This window comes from Bombus impatiens, unplaced genomic scaffold (assembly GCF_000188095.3).
Source record: "Bombus impatiens unplaced genomic scaffold, BIMP_2.2 scf_0023, whole genome shotgun sequence".
Classification (NCBI taxonomy): domain Eukaryota; kingdom Metazoa; phylum Arthropoda; class Insecta; order Hymenoptera; family Apidae; genus Bombus; species Bombus impatiens.
The window spans coordinates 127409-137508 of record NT_176442.1 but is presented as its reverse complement, the minus strand read 5'-3'; the positions used below and the strand labels follow the sequence as shown (position 1 = coordinate 137508).

At 28.3% G+C, this 10100-nt stretch overlaps 2 protein-coding genes across 20 annotated transcripts in view; one reads left to right on the top strand and one right to left on the bottom strand.

Moving 5' to 3' along the window:
* Positions 1-2828, bottom strand: part of LOC100749581 (cleavage and polyadenylation specificity factor subunit CG7185) — an 18972-nt gene extending 16144 nt beyond the window's left edge. For 4 of the 16 annotated variants that reach the window (XM_033320600.1, XM_033320614.1, XM_033320615.1 and 1 more), the window contains exons 1-5: positions 2652-2824; positions 2268-2300; positions 1141-1365; positions 800-1027; positions 1-236 (exon numbers count right to left, since the gene is read on the bottom strand). In XM_033320600.1, coding sequence (XP_033176491.1) covers positions 1-236; positions 800-1027; positions 1141-1365; positions 2268-2300; positions 2652-2708 — 779 coding nt within the window. In that variant the 5' untranslated portion in view covers positions 2709-2824. Of the gene's footprint in view, positions 237-799; positions 1028-1140; positions 1366-2267; positions 2301-2651 lie in introns of all 16 variants that reach the window. The other 12 variants (XM_033320601.1, XM_033320609.1, XM_033320620.1 and 9 more) reach the window with 7 other exon arrangements.
* Positions 2829-4712: 1884 nt separating this feature from the next.
* Positions 4713-9692, top strand: LOC100749462 (nucleosome assembly protein 1-like 1). Of its 4 annotated transcripts, XM_012385397.3 has the most exons (9): positions 4713-4860; positions 6225-6388; positions 7341-7633; positions 7775-7928; positions 8072-8209; positions 8308-8455; positions 8551-8670; positions 8806-8919; positions 9143-9692. In XM_012385397.3, the coding sequence occupies exons 2-9, from the start codon at positions 6236-6238 to the stop codon at positions 9151-9153; spliced, it is 1131 nt and encodes a 376-aa protein (XP_012240820.1). In that variant the 5' UTR covers positions 4713-4860; positions 6225-6235; the 3' UTR covers positions 9154-9692. The 4 variants fall into 4 exon arrangements, with proteins under 4 accessions (XP_012240820.1, XP_003484877.1, XP_012240825.1 ...); XM_003484829.4 differs by having other exon boundaries at positions 8806-9688; XM_012385402.3 differs by lacking the exon at positions 6225-6388 and having other exon boundaries at positions 4716-4860; positions 8806-9688.
* The last annotated feature ends 408 nt before the right edge of the window (positions 9693-10100 follow it).

Genomic DNA, 10100 nt, shown 5'->3' with positions numbered 1-10100 from the left:
CCTGGACCTGGTGGACCCATCCCTGGAGGTGGCATTCTCTGTGGTCGTACACCCTGCGGAGGACCCATCATCATCCTAGGACCATGATTTTGTTGCGAATGTTGAGGGTGTTGGGGATGTTGTGGATGCTGTTGATGGGGTGGCATTGGTGACTGATGCTGATGTGGATTATGGGGACGCTGACTCTGACTCTGTTGAGGAGCCGGAGCTGGTCGTGTCTTACACTGAGACTCAAACTGAGAACATATACACAATTTCAAATGTACAAAATGTCAAGTTTTCATTTATTTATTGGGAAGAGAAATAACGATTGAGCCATCAAGAAATTCATATCGTTTTCTTGAAAAGATGCAATACAGTACTAATGTGAAGGAAGAAATAAAAAAGATTTCTAAATGTTATAGACATGACCAATTATATGTGTTTTGATTGAAAGAAGTTACTTAAAGGACAACATTAATTTCTTGATAATATATCATATATAATGAAAATTCTATATGTGTAAAAGTGCAAAATTATTTACATTAAAGGATTTAATTTTTTAAAAGATTTAACTATGCTTAGTTTGAATGGAAACTATATTAATGTAAATTATATAAAAATGAACAACAATCTTCGCAAGTAAATTTTTTTAAAAGAAAAGAAGTAAACTGCAGATTCAATCTTATATTTTACTTACACCTATCAGAGTAAAAACTCATGAAAAGAATCATATAACAAAAATAAATTTCTCACAATACTAATTATTTCTTTCCCATAAATAGTTGCTTGTTCATAATTTCGATATATCTATACTTACTTGATTCAAAGCTTGTTTAGTTGGAAATGTTACTACTGGATTCTGTCCATGCAATTCCTTTTTAGGTAATCTTTCCATGCATATCCTCATACTTTGTTCTGATCCCAAAGATATCACACAGAATCCTTTAGATTGTCCATTGGCTCGATTTTCAAAGAATTTTACTTCAACAAAGTCTGATACACCAATACTTTGAACAGCATCAGTTATATCTTGGTCACTTGTCCACTGCAATAAAAATATTTCAATAAGTTTAAATTACTACAAAAATATTGACTTTTTCTCTAAGTTCTTAAAGTAAAGGCTAATTAATGAAAATGAATTAATATTCAATTATTTACCCAAGTCAAATTTCCAACATATAGTTGATGACGTCTCCCAATTTGGTTTGGCTGAATATTATTTCCAAGTTGATGGTAAGGTGCGCTACCATTTGTTTCTTCATTTGGTGAAGTAGTATCACCAGCACCATCTCCACTATTTCCCGTAGAAACGCCACCATTACCACCAGCAGGAGCTGCTATCACATCATCATACAAATCAACGCCATCACCAGCAAACTCATCCTAAAACAGATCATTAAAAATATATCATAAGCTGATTAATTACCATAAGAATTTAATATATTTACATCATGTGAACTGAATATTCTTAAAAATTATATTGTGAAAATAATGTGCAGTTTCAGTATTTATACAAACAAAAATTAATTTAATATTCAATTCCTTTTTAAATCATTCGCATATATAGTATATAAAGTATACTGATATATAACAAATATTATACATAGTATTTAATACATATTAATAATAAATTCAAAATACAATTTTTATGTTATCTACTTAAAGTTTCAAAAATAATATTGAAGAAAGCTTAAAAAATAAATAATACATTAATAAATATTTTAATTTACTACCTTCCATCTCTTTGATAAAGGATAATTTATAAATTGTACGTATGCTACTACCTTTTTTTCGCATATTTTTCTAATATTTTCTATTCCCATTGTATTACATAAATATTTAACTATGAAGAAAAAATAGTTATAAGTAAACATATTCCTTCAAGAACAAAAACATAATTTATAAAGTATTAAAATGAATTTCAATCATCTTATAGAATACAAATTATTTTACAAAAGCCAAAAAATAGTGTAATAGATAAAAAGTAGAAAAGATTAAAAATATAACAATTTTTTCTGGATAAGACGCTTCATTGACGCTCATTAAAACTGTACACACATACCTACAAAAAAAATTCGCTTCTTGAATAAGCACGGATCGTTTCGGTGCAATTTCGGTCGGAATAAAAAAGAAAAAAAAACATCACATACAAATAAAGTGTTCAAACTTCAAAATAATATAAACGCTGTAAGAAGAAAATGGTGTCTCGCATGCAATAATGAAAACTTTAGTTAAAAACTAAACGAAGTAGAGGAATAAAATGCGCTACGAGACATTTGCCTTACCGCTAACACCATTTTGCTTTTCTTGCTGTGAATCTGTGTATTACACGTATTTGCTTTTTAAGTTTTTCCCCAATGCAATAGAACGTGCACGGGCCACGGTAATTATGTAACAGAATAGAGAAAATGTTTATCGGTCGTGATAATCAAATGCAACGTCTACTCGTCACGAATGAGATGTATGTTAAAATCGAAATCCCGGCTGAACGAGAATCGGACACCGCTTGTCGAGGCAATCGTTACCGTTTCTCCTCCATGACGCCGAACAACCCCGCTCTGCTATCGCATTTTTCTCACAGTTTCCAATGTTTTTTACTAAAGTAGCCAATTAACAACAACGCCTATAGAACAACTCGTTACTTATTAGCAATGATAAAAACGAATTACCTGCGCGAAATCTTGCTCGAGATCGTCGGCGTACAAATCAATGTCACCGTCCGCCATTTTACGTACACCGACGCTCACTGCATTTGACGAAGGCGCCAAGCCTAAAGAAATATGCTGTTCTAGGAGAAAACGTGTTAGCGAATTACGTTACGTTTTCGTTCTGAACGGATATGACGTCATACCGCCATCTTTTCCCCTTCCGAGGTAACCGATAAATTTATTGGAACTATACATATGTATGTATTATGTGTATGTAGTTTGCTTGATTCGAGTTAGGAGAGGTAAATAAAACCATGTGATCGAAATCTAGGGGAAAAGGTTCGAATTCATAATTCTGTGTATGTATATATATTTCTAACAAAATCACCTTTTACGAATTGCAACATGTTATATATCAATCGATTAGTTTTAACGCATAGATTACAGAAATACAAAATTATTTTATAGAAAGTTATTATTATTAAAATATTTCATAATATAAAAATAAAATATGTATATGTTGTAAGCATTTTACCTATATTAACATTCAATATGTCTGCCACCGTTGAAAAATCGAATAGAATACAAAGATAATTATCGTGAAATATTTTAATAATAATAAGATTCCGCAAAATAATTTTGGTATTTCTATAATCTACGCTTTAAAACAAATCGATTGATTCTGATTGGTTTTTTCTGATCGGTGGTTTTGGTATAATTCTGATATGTTATAAACTGGTAAACTACATTTTTTACATTAACCCCCTGCCTTATGATTAGTTTTATAGCTGCAAGTTATTATTATTGAAATATTTCATCGCAAAAATTTGATATTGAAAATGAAAAATGATTATTTTTTAGGAAATGAGAATCGAGTATTGGTTAAACGATATATTTACTTTATATAGAATCTTTCTTTGCATAAAATATATAAGACACCATTTACTATACATTTTTTATAAACATAGAAAAGGAAAATAGGAGTTGGAAATTTTCTACAGTGATACGAAATAATTCATTAGCGAGTCGATAACAGTCAATAGTTACAGATCATGTGATCAGTTAAATTTACCTCTTTTGACTTAAATTATTTGATAGCCTTCATTCTTTTCTTTTAAAAAAGGAAAATATACTGGAGTATGATATAACGAAAAAATGCTACAATGAACTGGAAAAGAATATTATTGGCCACTTTACCGATTTTCTTGTTTCAAATTCATTGGAATCATGGTTAGAATAAATAGCTACTATGTATATGCTATTAGAAATGATAGCTACTCATCTCTAATACTACAACCAGAACACGAACAAGGTTCTAGAATCAATTAGTTCGATTTAGTATATTCTACTATTAGAAACGAAATTTCCTCTGTGCTATTATGTATATTCGTTAAAACACCATGCGTAATTTAAGATCTTTTTTATTTACACTTTTTTGTATTACAAAATAAAATTTTACAAAAGGTTTATATTAGAATTTCGGTTTTTCAAACTTTATGTATATATATTTAATGCCACAAATGCTTATATGAGAAATCAATTCTTTTTAATAATTATTAATATAAAGCTGCATTTACATTTCGCTAAATTTCGATAAGCAAAAATTAATGGTTATAAAATTAGAATTATTATTAAAAACTCATAATTTTTTAATTACAAGTCTCTAGTATTTCACTAGATAATTTTAAAATCATTTCACTATCTATTTTTTTATTATTTTACAAATTAAAATTTGAATATTTTAAATAAACATTTCATTCAAGAAGCATAAATGCTTATCTTCATTTAATATTTACTATATTAAAATCCGTTATAAGTTCGTATTCGAAAAAAATTATCTAGGAATTTTTCGATTTTTCAATCTTCATGTTTTGTGTTCTACTTTCAGTATTTTACAAATTGAAATTCTTTAAGAAAGTATTTTTTCTTTCAAAAATATATATAATACATAAATGAATATTTTAAAAAAAATTTTTGAAATATATATGGTTTAAAAAGCATGACAATCTACTTTTCTTTAGATTTATTAAGTTAAAAAAGCTTATTAACTTGGCGTTTGAAAAATGTATCTAGGGATTTTTTGGATCACATGATAGTAGCACTTGAGGAGAACAGAAAAGGATAGAACAAGAACTAATTTCGTATTGTGCGACTTACTATAACGAAAGTACCGACACAGCGACCGGTTGGTTGTTCGTTCCGTAACTCTTTCTTTGTGCAGTCTTAAAAGGTATGTTTGCCCTTTGTTTTAATGCTTTTATTTCAAAGTTTAAATATTCAAAAATAATGATTTCACTCGAAAACAATTATATCTTATTTTTTCAGTTTTCATGCATTTATAACCCTGAAAATTGCTTTTTTTATCTGTCCCATGTGCATGCTCTTTGTGTCGAAAAATTGAACCTTGCGATAGCTTCGCGACTTCTGTATTTCTTTAATAAATGTATAAAAAGAAATAAAACGAACGTATAATAAATGTGACGTAGCTGGTTTCGACAAATAATTAGTAAATTAATGTGATTTCCGCTTTTTCCATGATCTCTGCGTACCCTAGCAAATAACCTTTCTTCCTCGCGAATATGGTGACTTTCAAATGTCAGTTCAACGTCCATGCAGAAACTAATTCGAATTAAGGAAATTTGTCAAGAGTAGATGTTTTTAGAGAACGTTTATTTCGTTCATAGTATGTACTTAGACAAGATTCCCGATATTTGCCATGCACGTTTAATAGAGAACATATCGCAACGTACAATTTAATTTCAGTATGTTTGTAGATTGATTGATAGTTTCTGCTTTATGCTGTGTTCTTTATTGCTCTATGAATTTTTTTTATAGTTTACTCCTTTTAGGTGTTCGCACATATAAGTTTAATCATTTTTTATATATGTTCGGTATAGATGTTCGTTTTGTTCATTTCCTATACCATTTTCTTTTTCCTTGCATGAAGGAATACATACATATATGTCTCCAATTGATTGAAAAAAATTCGGTTGAAATATGTTTTTCAAACAAGTAATTATCATTGTACTTTATTATGATTTTAGAAATAGATATTATGATTTAGAAATAAATATATATGTTGATAAAATGAAATACTTGCTTAATTACTATTTAAAGTAATTTTATTAAGGTTACTGCATATATCTTGTAAAAAAAATATATATATATTTAATGTCTCTTTAATCAAAATTAAAGTGAATGAACTAAAAATAGGCATATTCAAAATTTATTATATTACATACATACCATAATATCATCAGTTCATTTATATTTTGATTAATTTATTTTACTTACGTTAAATACAATATATTTGATCTTAAGTAAGATAAGATTTTTAACAATATTGAAGCAAAGATGAAACATCTAACACAACAGTAAAATCATATATTATTTTGGAATTTTGTATCTTTTACAAAGTTTAGAAATTATTCAAAGATATATATATATATATAGAATTAAATGATTGCTCAAAAACTTTTTAATCTTTTAATTTAAGTACCTTTTTTTTTCATTTTATACTCTACTTTTGCCCAACAAAATTACTTTCTGATTATACAAGTGTCATTTTTACAAAACAAAAAAAAATAAATCTAGATTATAGTACTATGACAACTGATCCAGAGCGTGCTGGTGAAAATAGTGAAATGGAATCTGTTGAAGATGAAGATGAGAACAAAGCCCCAGAGCTTTTCTCCAAAATTTTAAATAGAGCTGATGTGTTAGCTGCTCTACAAGATCGCACTGCACCTGGAATAGAGGTATTCAAATTTCATATTGCAAATAATAAACGGATATTAATGGTTAGTAACTTTCTAAACAGAACCTTGTACAATCAATAGAAAAAGATATAGTAAAATTTAAATTTAAAGCTTTCAACTGAAATTGAAGCTATTCCATTAAAGGTTTTAATCATTGTGTATAACTTTTGTATCTCATTTTAATTATCAATATTGAATTCTGTTTAAAGACTCATATAATTCATTTACTCCTTGATAATGTTTTAATGTGTCTATTTTATCTGATATTTCAATATTTTAGTATTATTCTACAGAACAATTTGTATAAATCAGATTAAGTAAATGGATCATATTGATTTGGAACTTAAAAAAAAAATAGTGAACTTTTGCCTATTGGGTAAAAATGCTCTTTATTTAAGGAAATAGAATGTTGCTTTGTCAAGTATTATAAATTCATTTTTTAATAAGCTTATGTATAATTATTATTTTTTATGTTTTTCTTCAAACTTGAATCAATTGGACAAAAAAGAATTTTGTAGTTCTCTAATATAATTTAATCAACTGAATCCATGTAATTTTGTTCCCTTACAACAATTTTATTATTTTTTTGTTTTGTCCAAAGTAATTCCTATTTACATGTGTTATCAAATTTGTTGCTTGTTTAATCAGCTATTAGTGCAGGCCATGAATTATGCACCGCAGTAGATTAGAATTGAATATTTCTTCAATTATATATATAAAAATATTAATAACTTTGTTTTTTTATTATATTCCATATCCCAATAAGTTTAAATTTTATTTACTGTTCGTTGATTTAAATATTTTAGTTAAATATATTAAATAATTAGGATATAAAATATTACATATGTCCAGTTTCTAGTATTTAAACAAATTTACTATTAAAAAATATTGATTATATTTTTGATATTATTTTTGAAAGCCAATGTTAAAAGAAAACATTCAATTTTTATAGCAAATGCAGAATCTTCCAGCTCCTGTAAAGCGCAGAATTAAAGCTCTGAAACAGTTGCAATTAGTTACGACTAATATTGAAGCAAAATTCTATGAGGAAGTACATGCCTTGGAATGTGCTTATTACAAAATGTGTGCTCCTCTCTATGAAAAGAGGAGTGATATAATATCTGGCGTCTATGAACCAACGGATGAGCAATGTGTATGGGAGAGTGATGATGAAGAAGAAGGATTAACTAATGATTTGAAAACAAAAGCGAATCTCGAAGATGATAAAGAAACTAAAAAAGAAGAGTATGGCCATTTTATTTTCATTAAATAAACTAAGAATTCTGCTGCAAGAGTATAAGATTAAAAATTATTGTTTTCTTTCACACTACTTTTTATGAATGTCCTAATGTTACGAACTCTACTAACAAATCTTAATTATTTTAGGGGTGAAAATGAAGATATTAAAGGGATTCCAGATTTCTGGTTGACAATATTTAAAAATGTTGAAACATTAGCTGACATGGTTCAGGAACATGATGAACCAATACTCAAACATTTGTATGATATTAAAGTGATATTTCTTGAATCTAATCCAATGGTAAGTTGGAAAAGAAAAAAATTATTAAATATCTACATATAAACGAAAACCTACCTATACCATTAATATACAAATAAAATTGTGAAACATAAATAGAAATGAAATAGAAAGAATTGCGTTAAAGATAATAAGATTTTTTGTAGGGATTTGTTCTTGAGTTCCATTTCGAGCCAAATGAATACTTTTCTAATTCAGTTTTAACAAAAGAGTACCATATGAAGTGCACCCCTGAAAAAAATGACCCATTTAGTTTTGAAGGACCCGAAATATACAAATGTAAGGTAAATATTATTTTTAATCTAAGTTTATATGTTTTATTTTCTATATGAAGAAAAAATTTATTCAAAAGTACACATATTCATCCTAACCATTTGTACAGGGTTGTGTGATTGACTGGAAAAAGGGAAAGAACGTTACAGTAAAAACTATAAAAAAGAATCAGAAACATAAATCTCGAGGGTCCATAAGAACTGTAACAAAAACTGTTCAGAACGACTCGTTTTTCAACTTTTTCAGTCCACCAATTGGTAAGCCAAACCAATATTTTTATATTTTATGTTTTACTTACATATTGGAGGTAATATATATTACTATTGTTATTAATTGTAAACTATTTTTCTAGTGCCAGATGATTCTGAAGCAGAAATAGATGATGACACTCAAGCTTTATTATCCAGTGACTTTGAAATTGGCCATTATATAAGAGAACGTATAATTCCTAGAGCTGTACTGTATTATACAGGTATTTCACAAAGTGGTTAATATTTAAGAAAAAATATGAAGTTTTTCCGAGTTTTGCTAGAACTCTCAAAACTATTGGCTAGTGAAAGTAATTTATTGACATATAATGAGTAATGGGTAAAAAACGATATTTTAGGAGAAGGCTTAGAAGACGAAGACGAAGACTATGAGGAAGAAGAGGGTGATGAGGACGACCCTGAGGAAGAAGATGAAGATGATGAGGAATCTTCTCCGAATAATGCACCATCAGGTGGGAAACAACAGGGAACTGATCCTAATGACTGTAAACAACAGTAGAATTACATACAAATTTTGCTAAAAAAAAAAAAAATTATTCGTGCGTACACACACAGACACACACAGAACACATAAAACCTGACCGATAACTGCCTAGATATCATCCTGCACCTGTGGCTCCAACGTAATCCTGTTCGTATCAATCATCTAATATCGTATCATATCTCCTATTCCAGATCAAGCCTAGATTCTTCGACATACCGGTGACAAAAAAAATTATGCGTACCCTCCCCTTATCTGACGTTGACGATGAGTAGAAAATACGGCTCATTAACAGCCTAAGATTTAATATCATATAAGTATAAACGAATTGCGCTCTCAGCTCTACATAATCATTGTCATTTTTAATTGCTTCATTTTATACTATTGTTACGTTTATATACAAACAAAGTTAGTTGAATTTTTTTCAAAACGCACGTTGATCTATGAAGAAATTTTTGGGTACTGTTAAAGCATTTTTAATACAAAAATTGAAAAAAAAAAACGCAAACAGCAGATAGCGCTTTGTTTCTTCTTGCCATGTAACAACTTCTGTAGTGCCATTTTCCTCTCCTGTTTCTTTTCTTTTTTCCTTGTTGCATTTTTTAACATTGTTCTTTTCCTGTAAGTTCTTAGAATTTGCTTAAGTTACAAAAAATCATGTCCTTTTTATACGGTTTTATATTAAATTGTTTTCAATCCAATTTGTTATAATCTTGAATTATAATAGACTTCGAAACTGATCAAGCTTGCTGTGTTACCTTTATAATAGGTTTTATGAAATTTCGTGTGATACTTTTGTGCATTGTACTTAAATATAAATTAAATAAGTTCTAACGGTGGAGGTCAGGTAAGTAGTAAATAATTGAAGATTATTTCACACTTTCATTGGATTTACCATGTTTTACATGGGAAACAAAATTAAAAAAAAGACACAAAAGATTATTATAGTTTTTGGAATTGTATAATAATGTACACCAATAAAGTACACCAAATTTACTTTTTCTAGTAAAATTTACTTAAATTTACAGAAATGGTACTAATACCTTTCTTCTAGTACAATATTAAAATTGAGAAGCATCTGTAGCTTAGTAAAAATAATAACATTAACATTAAACTGTTAACATTAAATATATGTATATCTTTCTTATACAA